The sequence below is a fragment of the Cephus cinctus genome, unplaced genomic scaffold, assembly GCF_000341935.2.
Source record: "Cephus cinctus unplaced genomic scaffold, Ccin1 Ccin1_scaffold0498, whole genome shotgun sequence".
In the NCBI taxonomy this organism is placed as follows: Eukaryota; Metazoa; Arthropoda; class Insecta; order Hymenoptera; family Cephidae; genus Cephus; species Cephus cinctus.
The window spans coordinates 69750-85144 of record NW_014333168.1 but is presented as its reverse complement, the minus strand read 5'-3'; the positions used below and the strand labels follow the sequence as shown (position 1 = coordinate 85144).

Below are 15395 nucleotides of genomic sequence, written 5' to 3'. Positions count from 1 at the left end.
AAATTTCATTTAAAGTAATATACAAGTATTTCCTTGTTTTTAAAAAAATGAAGTATTCACGCATCAGCATCAGTCGTCTGCCCCTAACCTGAAAATATGACTTTCATACTGAAAGGATTGCTGAATTGTAAAATGAGAGCAAATGCGGTCTAATGAATGGTATACGTAAATAAAAATGTGTTATATAGCGCAGTAGATAGACTGGAATTGTCTATAGTATTTGTAGAATTTTCATATTAGAGAAATAAAAAATTTAAACAAATTGACATAATTAAGAAGGTTAGAACTACAAGCAAACATTTTGTAACAACAAAAGTAAGTCTACTTATTCCATTAATTTTATTTCATATGTATCTTTTTAAATATTCATAATAATCTCATGTACTCATATTGTTAGTTATAATTTGGAAAAGCTACAAAAATGGATGAAAAGAAACAATTTGATAAGTTCCTTGGTGGGGAAGAAGAATTACCCAGGGATGTTCCCATGCTACGCCTGGTAGCATCACGAGCAAGTGAAATTGCTGCAATGAATTATTCCATAGGTAAATTTAACTTTCATCATATGCTCATCAATGTTTTAAACGTTAATAAGAGTTATCTTAATATGTATCTATGCAGAAAATCCTCAGCAAACAAAATTAATATTCCAAAAGTTGCCTGTCCACATGCGAAGAAGGATCATGTCTCACAATGCAAAGCGTATGCCACGAAGATTGCGCGAAGCGCATACTAGACAAATGGCTAAGTCTGGACTACCACCAAAAAATAAAAGGCCATCACGAAAATATCGTAGACGTCCACGTAATCTGTTACTGGAGTATAATCGTAGACAGCGCGATAAAGTCTGGTTGGAAACTCACATCTGGCATGCTAAACGATTTCATATGACTGAAAAATGGGGATACAAAATACCAAATTTTCCAAATGACAGATGCTTCAGAGCAAATTACAGAGCGATAGCGAAGCATTGCCTGATACAAGACATTTCATATTACAGTTGCATAGAAATTACTGGTCCTTTAAGTTTCTTAATCGATACATTAAAAAGGCATTGTAACACGAATGAATTAACATTTGGTGCTAAGGTGTACTTGAGTGGCACCAGAGAAGGAAATTTAATGTTTTACAAGGAAGATGGTTACCCCAAGTTTCCAATTGGAAATGTAAACTTTCTATGGAAACCACCAGATGATTCCCTTTTGAAAACTATTTGGATTTGGGTCCATCCCTGTTTTTACACAGATTTCATTAGCGCAGTTATAGCTAGTTTCAAGTTTGAATTAAATTCTTTACAAACGGATAACATGGTCGATATTTCAGAAACTGTAGTAGAAAGTGAAAGAAACGATTCGAAAATTATTGCAAAGAAGAAAGCCGCTGTCGAAAATAATTGTTTTTCTAAACATGTGGAATATCATAACGGCACAAATTGCACAATGATTTTATTAAATCATCGCTTAAATAGGTTTCGGCTCTGTGGTCCATTGGCACTTGACATAATAACAAATGCCCTAAGATTACCAAATTTAGAATTAATCAAGGAATTGCCTGAACAAGAACAAAGTCAAGTAAAAACGAATGTTGAAGAAGAAACCACAATGGAAGTTGTGGAAATTTCAACGGAAGTAGATACCGAATCAAAAGAATCGAGTGGTACTACTGCAAAAAAATCATGGTTCAATGAGTACCACAGAAAAAAAGAAAATATAGAATATTTTAAAGTACAACAGGAGCTTTTTGATGTACTGAAAGATTTAAAATCACCAAATCAATTGCCACCAAATATTGTTATAGCATTAACAGTCTTGGACCCAAGATTTTTTATGCCACAAACGAGAACAAGGTCAGAAAGAAATAATAAGGTTTCTGATAGAATACCGATGCCACCAACATTGGCAAATCGCAGTCCTATATGGGAATCTGATGTCAGAAAATTTGTCGAAACAAATCTTAAATCAACAACGCAGATAAATAAATTAAGAAGCAAAAATTTAGTTCCTGGAGTGAGTAACGATGATAATTATAACGAAAACATCATATCTAAAATTCCAATATTATTGCTTCAAAGACCAGGATGTTTTACAGATAAAAAGTGTCTAGGTAAGTCGTCATTCAAGAATAGAATAATATTTAACACATTGCAAACTAATTGCAAAGAATTCCTTTCATAACGATGAAAAATTAACTTCTATATGATAATAAATTCGGTAATTGACGTTTCATAATGTATAATGGAAATAGTTCATTGATGAACATAAATATTCTTACAGGTTTTACATCTGCAATTGATATTATCATACCAGCTGGATGGGCCATGCCATTTTGGCTTTCTTTTATATTACGCTGTGCTCGACCAGGTGGATTAAAGGAATCAAAGTCAATTATCCTTGAAAATCTCGATCTAAATTCACCTAACTTCAACAGTCCTGATACTTCAGCTTATGTAAGAGAAGCACTTAATACAAAGTTAGAAATGATGGAACGGTACTTCAGATATCCACCAAACAGAAGAGTGAATTTTGTGAAGCTTGGTATCAGCAGTCCTTTTTACTGCGAATGGAAAATTCTTATGAGAGAGTGGACAGACATGGACGACTTTTATGTTTTAAGGAACAAGAATCTTTTGTCACACTTAGAAACAAGTATATCAAACCGCAAGAGCATGTTGGGTAAAAATAAAAATAGAAAGGGTCGCAAATTCAATGTTCAAAGTACAATTACTCCTTTGGACAAAACTTTATTCCCTGATGATAATTGTCTAATTCCTGTCAAAATATCCATAGAAAAACGTGGATGTCCAAAAAACTTTTCTGTAATCTGTCTGCCTAGTACAGATGATTTGAAGAATTATGAAAACAATAATAATTGGTCTGGGCCCGTACAAAGTATTCAAAAGGATCCTAACGAGAATAAACGAAAATTATTGAGACGTGGACACTTGGCAATTTTAAAACGACTCAGAAGACAAAGAGTTCGTCGCAAAAGGAAATTAGAAAATCGGCAAAATATTTTGCAAGAGAAAGGATCCGACATTAATCTTGTAGAAATAATGAAGCGTGTGAGAAGGAAAACTATAAAGCCAAATCGTGGTATCATCGAAAAACAAGCCCAAGTAATGTCCAGCCTTTACTTGCCAAAGTGCACAAAAGTGAAAAACTCCTGTGACAGAGAAGTAATGGGTTACGTTGTTCAGGGTGATTTTTCATTCACGGAATCGAAAGGTATCGGTTTGGGGTATGTTGTTTTGCCGTCGTTGTTTTCTTTAACGGATAAAGGCAACAATATTGTTCTCGTTAGAAATACAACAACTAGACAATACAGAATTGCCAGGCTTGAAATACTAATTACATAAGAAAACCAAAATCCATATAATAGATATACTGTTATATCATATATATATTTTGTGAAAATATGACGTTTGTATTAAACAATTAAAATTCTTTATCTTTATCATTACACACCCTGACATTCATTCTCCATTGCTATCGAAGAAGTTTACAAAATACAAATGCATAAGCATAACTTGTAATAACAACTTTATTGTTAAGAGACATTATAACTTCTACAAAAGTTTATGGAATCTTTATCAGGGAGAAAATGCAAAAATTTCCGCTCACTCGCTCACATTCGTTTAGCATCTAATAACTGTCGCAATATTCTTGCTTGTCTAATAATCAGAAACTTAGCCTACAGTTTACTTTATACAATACAATTGAAATAAGCCAAGTGTAAAATTCAAAATTAAATACAACCGTACAATTCAGAGAAGTTGCCAATTGCCAACAGCTAACTTAAATCAATTAAAGTTAGCTGAAAACACTTCTACTCTCGCTAAGTCGTTGGTCTTCGTTTTTACTCACCTACTTCATTAATAATTACGTCAGCTGACATGATCAATCTTTTAATTATAATACAGTTCATTTATCTTGCTTCAATTATATTAGTAGCAAGAGCTACAGCATTACACATATGTTTTCCCACCATATCCTTGATCTTGATACGAGAGTGCAACATGACCTGAATTAAAGATCATACTTGCGGCTTTTACGAGAAACAGTGTCAAAGAAAAATTACAATAATTTAAAGAAAAAAGAATTCTATCCTTAATAATGGTCAAACAATTTAAAAATATCGTTCAATTATTTATTTTTAGTATTTCATTCAAATTTTCATTTTAACAATGTCAAACGATACCAACCTACTGTTTCAATGTATTATTCCAATTATACTGTAAAGAAAATAAACGTGAAAACCGTAAAAATGATACACGTGTCAAAGCTGAAAGTCTAGCGTGACAAAATCATTAATAACTCTATACGATGACTACGAAGGTTACACAACATATACATATGTAAATACAGTTGCCTATCGTTACAAATAATCAGGGTTTTTTCTCGGCGTAACGTAGCACCAACAATAACTGCACGATAAATATCATAGTTACGAACGTATTAAATAAATGAAAACACACATTAAACATTCATTGTATTTACTTTGATGTCAAGATGCACCTGTGGTTCTAAACAAAAAAGAAAAAAACTCAATCAACGTTCAACAAGTATTGTTTCATCTCACGTGAATCATTAAAGCCCATCTTCTTCAACGCGGTTCAATGCATAAACTTCGAAGGATATCGGCGTAAATAAATGCTATTCGATTGCTTGTCTTTTTTTTTGTATAATAACACTACTAGACGGAAGTCCATTCTTGTCCGTTTCCGCTGTACAAGTCTAGGACAAAATTTGGGAACGATTTCAAATTCGCACGCACAACTTTTGTACTTGTACTAAGTTTCACAATGTCTCTTCTCGCTTGAACTTCGTACTACGCAACAACGGTTAAACGCAACTATAAGCTCTTTTTGAGATTTTGCACAGATCGCTTCCCACAATTCTTTCGGTACTTGAATCACAATAAACTCGCTCCATAAGGCAAAAGTTGCATATTTTTTTTTCTTTTTCTGGACGTAACAAGAGCAAGAGTTACAGTTATTTAGTTCTTTCTAGTTTAACTGCCTCACCCTAAACAATTACTATAAGTAGTAAGACTCTCTCGGTCTTTTATTGCAAAGCGAGGATAAGGAAGAAGGTAAGCATACAATATTTTTGGCAGTCTTGTAAACTATTACAAAGTTTTAATTTATATGTCTTGCGTATTTCTTTTAGCCATTCGATTATTAACTGCGGTCTTTGAAACTACTTTGACTTTTATTATTAAAGTACACAATGTGATTAGAACGTCTATTTGTTAATGCCCAGCAAATACATAAGTCTGGTTCAGTACTAAACCGTTATTGGTTGGCTGGTAGATACAGTGGGTCAGTTAGTGCCCATTACTAGTCTGTTCTTATGTATTTGTTGGGAGTTTTATCGGATAGCTCTCACAAACAATCATCATGGAAGTTCAGAAAATAGATTGAAGAAACAAACATATAGAAAGCCGTGTTAAAGCTGCGGCCAAAAAAAACAGCATGCCCACTTTTTACCCTGAAGTTCTAGTTTTGTTTTAGTGCATCTGGATAATGAAAGATTTGCAAAAGCATCTGTAATTCCATAATGTACGCCTGTACAAACATTTGTGCAGACTATATCGCAAAAACAAAACATTTCTTTTCGAAAGTTCACATAGTTGATAAATACTGCCAAATCAAATTTGTATTGTATGATTTACATCAAGTGACATTTCCGTTGTTGTTAGTATTATTAGTTCTACTATTATTTCAAGTAGGCGATACGCAATGAGAACACAACGGGACCCTAAACGGAAGAGTGAGAATAAATAGTATTAAGGAAAATAAATATTTATAAAACTCCTCATTAGATATTACAAACTCAAATGATGGATCTCGTTTTGCTCCTTCCATTGGTAATTGTTGCTCGCTGATTTTTCTCTCTTTTTCAGTTCCAAGAAAGACTCGAATTTTAAACATACCTGAAATTCTGTCTGTCACGTATTAATTATGCTTCAAGGTATTATTCTTTCATTTTCGAGCTTATCGTCGCTGTTATTGATTATACTATCACTAGTACTAATACTACGGCCTGAACTATATGCATGAAACATGAAAAAAGTTTTGCATAACAATGCACATGCTCATCAATTACATAGTCGGTCTACGTTGGAAAATGTGAATTCTTAATAATTTCAACATAAAAGAGTTCTCCAGATTTCATATTTTACTCGTAGATCGATTATACATCTTTGTGACGATAACGAATAGCGATTTATAGTTTTTGATTCCTATACGGACTAAATTCAATTGTTTAACTGAAAACTTCAGTGTCGAATGTTTACCCATTTCATTGTTAACCGTTGATACAATTGTATACTCTTTTCTCTTTCTTTCTTTATCATTACAGATACATCTGATTCCAAAAATATTACTCGACAATCTCGCATATTTAGATATGGGTTATCACCACCACACGGTACGATGCTAACTCTGCGTAGGAAATCTTACCGATTCCTTCAATGTATAATAGATGATTGCTATATATAATAATGAATCAATTAACAGAATTAGCGTCCATCATTTGTCAATGTTAAAAAATTAAATTGGCATCTCATCTCTACGTAGGCAATTGTTAGATCATTTATTTATATTACAGTATATCACGGGATTAGCACAGGCGTGTATCATGATTGTGTATGAAAGAGAGAGATATGGATAGACAGAGAGAAAGAGAGAGATGAGTTTAACTTGAAAAGCGTATTTGAATCTCGTTCAAGAGTAGGGTGGAAATAAAATTATCACGTTCTAGAAAGCCATTATTTTTACTTCTTGTTCTCTAGTCTACTCCCCGTAATGTATCAATGGAATTTCTACCTACTATCATTTGTCACTCCGTTATACGAGTTACTAAAATTAAGTAGTAATAGGTAATTCTTTTTGTTTGGAATAAATTATTGGATAAATTCATTCAATAATTATTAATTGGATAGTTAGAGCGACGATTTAAATACCGATACAATTAATTTCATCTATTGTGGCTTCAGTACTTCTTCGATGAATTTCTTCATGTCGCGCATTTCCTGCGAAAGTAATCGTGCTGTTAGCAATTAACGAAGAGCTGTATTATCGAGCTTACGTAATTCTGGTTAACTTATTTCAGGGCTAACAGTCATTGCGCTTGTGATAACTGTACGCGATTATGTGTGACTGATTCCTCATGCTTATCGTATTTTATATATGTACTAATACATTTTTTCTATTTACGATCACGCAGCCACGGTTATTATCCGCCATTATTATAAATTTTAATTTCACTTCAGTACAAGATGCCTACCGATATGCTGATTATTGAATATATTTACTCACTTGATTAAAAAGAACTATACAATTATTAATTATTCTTACCTCGTCGCAGGACGTATGCATCATTCCTCGATACGTCTTAAACTCCGTTTGGGTCATGAACTGTTTTAAGAGAGACGCAGTCATTTGTCCCCATTTGTATGGGACAATTGGATCACAATCACCATGGCATTGCAATAAAGGTACATTTTTGTTGCCTACTGCAATCTGTAAAATAAAAAAAGGTTTTATAGTTATACGATGAGAACGATTTAGTAAATTTCGTAATTTGGTCATTGAATATTATTCATGATGCTTACTGCAGGAAACTTCTGATGCAATGGAAGCCAGGCTGAGAGTGCTATGACACCAGCCAGTGGTTCAGGAAATGTTAAAGCACTATACATAGCGAGTGCACCTCCTTGACTGAAACCACCTATAACAATTCGCTTTGTTGGGATTCCTGCTGCAACTTCCTGTGCGATTAACGAATGGACAGTATCTGCAGCTCTACGTATTCCTTCCTCATCTTCAGGACCACTTGGATCCAAGGATCGTAGATCGAACCTATGTTTTTACAAAAGATTATTTGTATGAATTAATTGATACTGAAGACAGCATTAAGTATTAAATATATTTAAAAATATTATAATTTAAGATATTTTTTATTTATAAAATAATAATGCCAGGCTTGTAACAATTTCATATTTTGATTTTCACTACACTCATAATGCATGTGCAGTGTAATCCACAATAATCAGAATTAGAAATTAGGTTATAAATAGCAATTGTATAAGCAAAAAATGCTTTACTATAATGTTATTATACTTATCAGTTTGCGAAATCTTGTTTTTATTTTTTAAAAACTTACCAAGATGGCATTCTAAATCCTGCATTCAATGTCACCGGCATGGTAGGACTGCAATAAATTTATGGAATAATACAAACTATTATAGGAAGCAAATATTTTAATAATCTAATTACATACGCTGTTGGACAAATGACTTTAATGTGAGGAGCCCGTACGGAACCCATGGAGCTAGCCCAGCCATGTCTAAAAAAATTGTTAGAGTAAATAAAAGATTTTTATCATTAATATATCACATAAAACACATACCCTGTATCACCTAGCCCATGGAAAAAGATAAGCTGAAATTAAAGGATTCAACTATATGATTATGTTTGAAATAAACATAAAACAAATCATATAGAAATAAAAAGTTATTACACTTCTATTACACAATGTAAACTAAGTGAATATATATCAAGATTGTTATCAAGATTTAATTGACACTATCGCGTTATCTGATTTACATGTGATAAAATTCAGATATATGTATTTGATCATTAATGATAGAAACACACATCCCACTGTTTCAATAAATAAAAAATTGGGTCATGCAAAATGTCACATACTGCTCAAAGTCTAAAGGTACACCAAGTACGTAAGAATATCAGAATTACATAAGTAATAATCGAGTTATACTCGAATCACGTTTGACAGTTGCGGCATTAAAAATATAACCAAAAACCATAATTTTCTTTAACTCACCGTAGCTGTGTGTTTGGCCGTAGCAGCGATAACTACTGGACTCGTCATTTTCCGCCGTTTTTTTGCACGCGCTATGGACAATCGTATACAATTTATAAAGGAAGCACGACGTGATATTTTAGAGTCTGAGTTATCGAAACGATATGAAAATCTTTCTAGTCTCTAGAAACTCCTCGACATCCTCTGAACACACAAATGCAATAGTAGGGCCATGCGCGAGGTTTCTGAGTTTATTGCTTTGATCAGCTTTGAACGTGCGCAAACGACGACATACGTATGCTTTTCCTATTATTTTAATATTAAATATTTCTATAGACATTTTTATAAATTTTAATAGTGACGAACCTTGTGAGTTACCCATCGACGACTTACTTCAATGAGATCTTTTTTGGACATGCCGACGGCTTATATGAAATCAAAAACGATCAAAAACGTCAGAGCGTTTTGAAATTTTACGGCGCACATACGAACTCTCCTGGACACGATTGGAACTGAGTCAGTGGCCACGCGACCAAACCTACTGACTGGAAAATTTCGTTCGTTCAAAAATGAAAGGAGGGCTTATTAATTGACTGTAGTAAAAATAAAGAAGGAGAAATAAGTGCCGTCAAAAACAAAAGAATTCATTTAAACGTTAACGTATATTATTTGGCACTTTTGAAAAGTTACTTTCAAGCGGTTAGAGATTCTAAATTTATACTTTTCGGAACAACCCATCTAAATTCAGTTTCTTTAATTTAATTCATTTCAATTAAATTATTTCTTTGCGGTTATCCAAATTTTATCTGTGAAATCGTACACAATATGTACAGAAACGATCGTTCCTCAGAAAGCTGCATGTCTGGATGTAACTGCAATGCTTCTGTTGAAATGTGTGCAGGAAGTGGAGGATGTTGTCAATTTGATTTACCCCCAGGACCATCCGCACAAAAGAAAGAAAGACAAAGACCACAGAATTCGGGTTGCGAACCTCCTAGATGTGCTAGAATGACTCCATCTTCGGAATCGAAAGAGAAATGGGAATGTTAGAGACTGGGACGATAATTATTACTAAAAATTCTGAAATTCACAATGACTTCTTCCATTTATTTATTGTTGTAGATCCTAATTACGAGTTTAGCGACTATGGACAACGTAAGTCGAATTAACGAATAAAACAATTCTTCGAACGGTAATGAAAATGTCGTATAAAAATATTTCTTTCTAGATGGAATGAAACACTATATAGGCTATGACGATAGGTCTGCATTACAGTCACAACAACCAGCAGATTATGAAGTAAAAAACCGTTTTAATGATTACAGAGCACATAATGGTATTTCAAGTGCTGAACTATATTTTAATTGAAAAAAGAAAGCGTACAAGTTAAAATGATTGATTTATTGTTAACAGCAAATATGAAGATACAACCAAATCATCCACTTCATCGACCTATCATTCAGCAGAGAAACTGCGAAGTCAGAGTTGCTGGTGGTTGCGATTGGCCAAGGACGTTTAATCAAGATAGTTGTCCCGATTATCATTATGATAACGTTCCAGCTGACGAACCGAGTAAAATTATAAATAGATTTCTATTTATAATCTGTCAATTAATATTTGAAAAGTTTAATTTCTCACTCAGAATCGTTTATGCAATCGAGACTATATGAAGACTGGGAAGAGAATCCTGAGGTCGAATGGAATAGAGAAGCTTCTTGTAGTCATCAGAGACGCGTACATTTTTAACATACTGAATACCCGTATATATTCATAATGTATGAACAATCAGTTTCGACCAACGAAACTATAATAAAGATATTATTTTTTAGTAAATCTATACTCGATTATCCTTCTTAGTAAACTTATAGTCTGTTATGCTTACTGCAAAATATATTATATACGCTCTAGGGGGAATCCCCTTCATTATGAAACGGTGGGAAGAAAATATTTTAAAAACCGTGTTTTATTTGTTCTTTTGAGGCGTGATTGTAGCAACGAATTTGTCGGATGCAGATCAAATTACTTATAACTTTAACCAACAGTATCGCTTCTTCAGTTAAAAACAAATATGTAAAATCCTTTGAGTGCCAAGATCCAAGATGACGTACGCATATTGTAGAAAAACGAAAATTCCAGAGGTTTTATTAATTTCCAGGGAAGCAAAAATGGAGTGTAAATAATGTTCTTTCATGTCAATGTCAGATCGGCCTTGAGTATGAAAACCAACCACACATGAATTTCCTTAACTTATGCGAAGCAATAAATCATTTGGACGAACAGCAACGTAGACATCATTTAATTGAGATCAGTAAATAATTATTATTTAATTTTATAACATACGACATCAATGAAAATACGTAAATGATAATTTCCCCATAGTGAATGCATTTGACGATGAAGGTACAAAGTGGACAGGCAGTCTCAAAACTATATTTGGTAACGAAACATTATTTCCTTTAATTGACAAAGTACATAATATCCTATTACGTCATACCGATAATACGAATATTAAATATTAATTATTTGCAGCTTTTACTTATACATGATTACTTACAGAATTACCTGACGGTACCATTAAGAGGAGCATCGCCCTTATCGATTTCGATAAATCGGGGAATAAATATCTTAAACAACTCAGCGCACAAAATGATGAATGCGGAAATGGAGTATTTAAATTCTATAGAATTTTGAAAATCGATTGTACCGGGAAAGCAATGATCCATGAAAATAACTTATCGCCTGACAATTGTATGATTAACATTAATTTAGATCAAAGATGCCCCGGTAAGTAATTATGTTTCTTTCCCGTTTGAAATTTGAACAATGGTCTTATTTTTACAATAATGATTCTTTGCAGATATTTTGAGTTCCACTACTACATCCGAACTGAGTAAGGTTAATCTGTATATTAATATTATTTAGTAAACCACCTTCTTTATAACCTATAAAATAGAACGACCAGATGGCTGCACGGAATTGTCAGTCCTCGTGGCAATAAGAAACGAAGCGGATGACGACACAGCATTTAGCAAAATAACAACTTTATTGGATTTTTGCGGTAACGAAATTGGTTCCCAAAAAAAGACATTTATGCGTGATAATTGTGGAAACACGTTTAAACATCAAGAAAATCAAAATTATATTTAAATTCAATTAATGTATCAAATATAACCGATTATGAATAAACAGTTTCTTTTTTTTTGAATTTGAAAAAATTTACCTAATTTATCATAAAGATTTTTGCTCGAAGTTCTATTCACTTCTATCGCAAAGATCATCAGTCAACTGTCGACGAACTTGACACATTTTATTTTGACAGTGCGTGAAATTTGGAGTCTAAATTATTTTTGGAAAATTCTTTAAAAAATTTTGCTTCGGCTTTGAAATTCATAATATTTAAAAAGTCATTACAAAAATTAAGATGTGTCAATGATGACAATAGTTCATCAATCATCAGTAATTCAAAATGTTTAAATCTTATCCCGATGTCATTGCATTGTGAGTTTATGTAGACGTGTCCTTAAGAAAAATCATGGTAATTTTACAAATCACAATATTTTTAGTCTAATCATATTATTTTTTCATTCAGACGTGACCAAGAGAACGATTATGATATAAACTGGGAAGAAATAGCAAGGTGGGCAATTGAACATGGCGATGCCAATGACAGTCCGGATGATCGTTGTGGGGCTGCGAATGCCCAACTTGATTCGCCAGGTATCGATTGGTGCAAGGTAAATGCAGTGGATATAAAAAACTTGTAAAAAAAAGAAGCTCCAGTACACGAGAGTAAAATAGTCAATATATAATTAAATTTCCGTACGCGTTTTCAGGTTGCGGATTCATTCATGCGAGAAGAAGTCGATGAAATGGATACAAATGCTTGTGACCCCAGTTTATTGAATTCAACGATCAACGAAAATCGATCAGTACATCTGCCAGAGGAAAAAGAATATTGCCGGTATTTACTTAAAATCATATAATTAACAGTTAAAGTGTAAACGGTAAAGTTAAACGGTGTAAACTTTTTTTTTAGGAACAATTGGCAAAGAATAGTAGCCGATGTCGAAGAGAACTTACCTGAAAAATATTGGGATCATTCGCGAAGGGAAAGGAAATATAATTATTCGCAATATATGCGAAGAAAACGACCTGACCTGATGAATCGAGCATGCGAGAGTAAATTGAATTATTTGAAAATAATATATTTTCGAAAAATTCATTGGGATCAAATTTTCTCATTGTGATAACTTTTTTTTAGGAAATCGTTCACATCGTACACGTGGATCATCTTTGTTTGATGGTCGGTAATTTAAATTAATGCTGTCTTGATGTTTTGATAAATTTTTTATTTTGTCTTTCCTCGTAGATTCAAGTGAAATACGACCACCGGATATGTCATCACGTAATTACTTGTGATAATAAATGATAATAATAAACAATTTTTATGTAATTATATTATAAAGGTACTAAACGTTCCTATATTGCTTTTAGGTGATTTTTCGTGTCTGAATGCATCATTCATGCAGGATACCACTTCACAGCCAAAATCTGATATCCTGGATTATTGTGAGTCAATAAAAAAGTTTTTTTTTTCCATAAGTTCATGGATAGTCAAAGGATTTTTAGATTTATTATCTTTCATTTTCAGTGGAAGCTAATTATTCTAACGTTAGACCTCAGAGTATTATGGAAGGCTATCATTTTCCAGGGCGAGCATATGATACAAGAGTTAGACAGTGTGCGTGAATTTTGAATTTTTGAAATTAACTTTACATTTAACAAAAAAAAAGTATACAATTGCAATGAAAAATTGTTTTTCCATTTTCTAATTATAGGTGATGCTAAAGTTTATATGAGCACCCCAAAAAAACATAGATCAACTCTCACAGAATCGTTTGGTAATACTGTTAATTGTTATTAACGAAGTAGTAAGACAGTAAATAAAAAATTAGTAGGAACCGTTTCATACTTAACGTTTCTTATCTTTGCAGAAATGGTTGATGGTTCGAAAATGTTTAACATTACTTTGGAGGAAGTCTTGGAAATAGGACGACAGTTAAAACATATAACAGAGGTTCGCGATTGTAATGGCTGCGAGATAATTCATATTGAGAGAGATATTAATACGGATATGAGAGGAGTTACACACAGAAAAGAAAAAGTTCGAAGATATCTTGATTCCGATTGATAAAAACAAATATGATGAAAATGTATGAAAAAATAACGTTTTAATAAATTTTTTTTAAGTACAATTATTCTATTACATTATTTAATTAGTTAATTTAAAATAGTCCGTCGCTTATCCCCTTATTTGAGAAAATGCAAATTTGATGGCAGTTTAAAAAAATTGAACTACGATTTCCAAACACACAAATTACTCGATGGAAACAAAACATACTTTCGATTAATATGAAATGTAACGATCTAAATTTCATGATGAACAAAATTTTAAAATAACGGTCAAATATTCAAAATTATATAAATTCGTATCATGTGGAATCATATATAAAATTATGTATCTCTTAGAAACATCTAGTGAACTATAATGGACGAAACAGGCTTAGGCTAACAGTAAACATTAAAAATATGCAGAAATGAAGAAGACATGAAGCATTTGAAACGTCATTAAAAACATGTACACAGAATGAACAGCGATGAGAACTGGACAGGATTATAAGGAATAGAAGGTAGAAGAAAATAACGATAGTTTTAAAAGTTTATCATCAAACCCACTGAATCCTGATAAAACGCATCCTCTGCTGCATTACATATCTTATACCATTATTCTAATACAATTTTCCAAAGAAGTATTGTATATAAAATTAGAACTATATGGCGGTAAACTTTAGGTCGACTTGACAAAAGCTGTGCATATATTAACGAAATAAAGTTTATTCGAGTGGAAAAGATTTGAATTTGAGCAAGTAAAAGAAAAGTCCTATCAAACAATTCAAACATGGAGGACTATGGTAAGTTTCATTGAATTACTTGAGACTATGATAATATATTCTATCGATATTATATAACGATCAAATTTGATTACAAATAAATTACATATCAATAATCAATGTATAATCTAACACAGTCATGGATATGAAAACGGGTCACATGAACTCTGAAGGGAAAGTTATAATTCATCCAACTAAGAAAAAGTTGTTCAAACCGAAGTCAAAGCCCAAAATACAGTTCTCCGAGAAAGGTAGAAGCCCGAATGAAGGTTAATTCCGAAAAATAACTTACAATTGATTTTTATTGTATGCAGAACTAGCCCCGGGTGTAACGCAACGTACGACAAAAATAGAAGAGACAGAGACTTGCAGTGGAAGAAAGAAAATCATTCACTCGTCCTACGTTATTAACGAAAACACAGGAACATTCATCAGCGTTCAGAGAATAGATATTTCTCCTGGTTGTCGTAATATGAATAAAAGGAACTTCTAAAAGTGTGTACCAAACAGATCAAACGAAAATGATCTATAAAGAAACATTGAAAAAGTGATGGTAGAATTTTCTTTAATTTTAATTTCCCGCTTTGAGCAGCCGTGCAACGAGCATGTAAAATAT

The 15395-nt window shown here is 32.7% G+C and overlaps 6 protein-coding genes across 9 annotated transcripts; 5 read left to right on the top strand and 1 right to left on the bottom strand.

Moving 5' to 3' along the window:
* Nucleotides 1-67: 67 nt before the first annotated feature.
* On the top strand, nucleotides 68-3443 carry LOC107268234 (ribonucleases P/MRP protein subunit POP1). The gene is made up of 4 exons (XM_015740814.2): nucleotides 68-315; nucleotides 398-545; nucleotides 622-2103; nucleotides 2274-3443. The coding sequence occupies exons 2-4, from the start codon at nucleotides 422-424 to the stop codon at nucleotides 3353-3355; spliced, it is 2688 nt and encodes an 895-aa protein (XP_015596300.1). The 5' UTR covers nucleotides 68-315; nucleotides 398-421; the 3' UTR covers nucleotides 3356-3443.
* A 1240-nt stretch (nucleotides 3444-4683) lies between these two features.
* On the bottom strand, nucleotides 4684-9327 carry LOC107268236 (acyl-protein thioesterase 2). Its single transcript, XM_015740817.2, has 8 exons — nucleotides 9195-9327; nucleotides 8850-8920; nucleotides 8415-8446; nucleotides 8286-8351; nucleotides 8169-8216; nucleotides 7618-7864; nucleotides 7361-7525; nucleotides 4684-7035 (listed from the first exon to the last, which is right to left on the bottom strand). The coding sequence occupies exons 1-8, from the start codon at nucleotides 9208-9210 to the stop codon at nucleotides 6985-6987; spliced, it is 696 nt and encodes a 231-aa protein (XP_015596303.1). The 5' UTR covers nucleotides 9211-9327; the 3' UTR covers nucleotides 4684-6984.
* A 110-nt stretch (nucleotides 9328-9437) lies between these two features.
* LOC107268227 lies at nucleotides 9438-10665 on the top strand. Of its 2 annotated transcripts, none has more exons than XM_025085547.1 (5): nucleotides 9438-9873; nucleotides 9951-9983; nucleotides 10057-10164; nucleotides 10242-10400; nucleotides 10454-10589. In XM_025085547.1, the coding sequence occupies exons 1-5, from the start codon at nucleotides 9654-9656 to the stop codon at nucleotides 10456-10458; spliced, it is 525 nt and encodes a 174-aa protein (XP_024941315.1). In that variant the 5' UTR covers nucleotides 9438-9653; the 3' UTR covers nucleotides 10459-10589. The 2 variants fall into 2 exon arrangements, with proteins under 2 accessions (XP_024941315.1, XP_015596276.1); XM_015740790.2 differs by having other exon boundaries at nucleotides 9448-9873; nucleotides 10471-10665.
* Nucleotides 10666-10803: 138 nt separating this feature from the next.
* On the top strand, nucleotides 10804-11995 carry LOC112494420. 2 transcript variants are annotated; one of them, XM_025085544.1, is made up of 6 exons: nucleotides 10804-10898; nucleotides 10984-11136; nucleotides 11208-11264; nucleotides 11385-11612; nucleotides 11686-11718; nucleotides 11782-11995. In XM_025085544.1, exons 2-6 carry the CDS (start codon nucleotides 11061-11063, stop codon nucleotides 11973-11975), a joined length of 588 nt encoding a protein of 195 aa, XP_024941312.1. In that variant the 5' UTR covers nucleotides 10804-10898; nucleotides 10984-11060; the 3' UTR covers nucleotides 11976-11995. The 2 variants fall into 2 exon arrangements, with proteins under 2 accessions (XP_024941312.1, XP_024941311.1); XM_025085543.1 differs by having other exon boundaries at nucleotides 10804-10966; nucleotides 11031-11136.
* Nucleotides 11996-12127: 132 nt separating this feature from the next.
* On the top strand, nucleotides 12128-14052 carry LOC107268226. Of its 2 annotated transcripts, none has more exons than XM_025085530.1 (10): nucleotides 12128-12326; nucleotides 12418-12545; nucleotides 12662-12789; nucleotides 12865-13007; nucleotides 13090-13131; nucleotides 13198-13233; nucleotides 13323-13397; nucleotides 13480-13569; nucleotides 13667-13729; nucleotides 13823-14052. In XM_025085530.1, the coding sequence occupies exons 2-10, from the start codon at nucleotides 12480-12482 to the stop codon at nucleotides 14017-14019; spliced, it is 840 nt and encodes a 279-aa protein (XP_024941298.1). In that variant the 5' UTR covers nucleotides 12128-12326; nucleotides 12418-12479; the 3' UTR covers nucleotides 14020-14052. The 2 variants fall into 2 exon arrangements, with proteins under 2 accessions (XP_024941298.1, XP_024941297.1); XM_025085529.1 differs by having other exon boundaries at nucleotides 12418-12562; nucleotides 13823-14050.
* Nucleotides 14053-14198: 146 nt separating this feature from the next.
* LOC112494416 lies at nucleotides 14199-15330 on the top strand. Its single transcript, XM_025085528.1, has 3 exons — nucleotides 14199-14800; nucleotides 14917-15030; nucleotides 15094-15330. The coding sequence occupies exons 1-3, from the start codon at nucleotides 14788-14790 to the stop codon at nucleotides 15270-15272; spliced, it is 306 nt and encodes a 101-aa protein (XP_024941296.1). The 5' UTR covers nucleotides 14199-14787; the 3' UTR covers nucleotides 15273-15330.
* The last annotated feature ends 65 nt before the right edge of the window (nucleotides 15331-15395 follow it).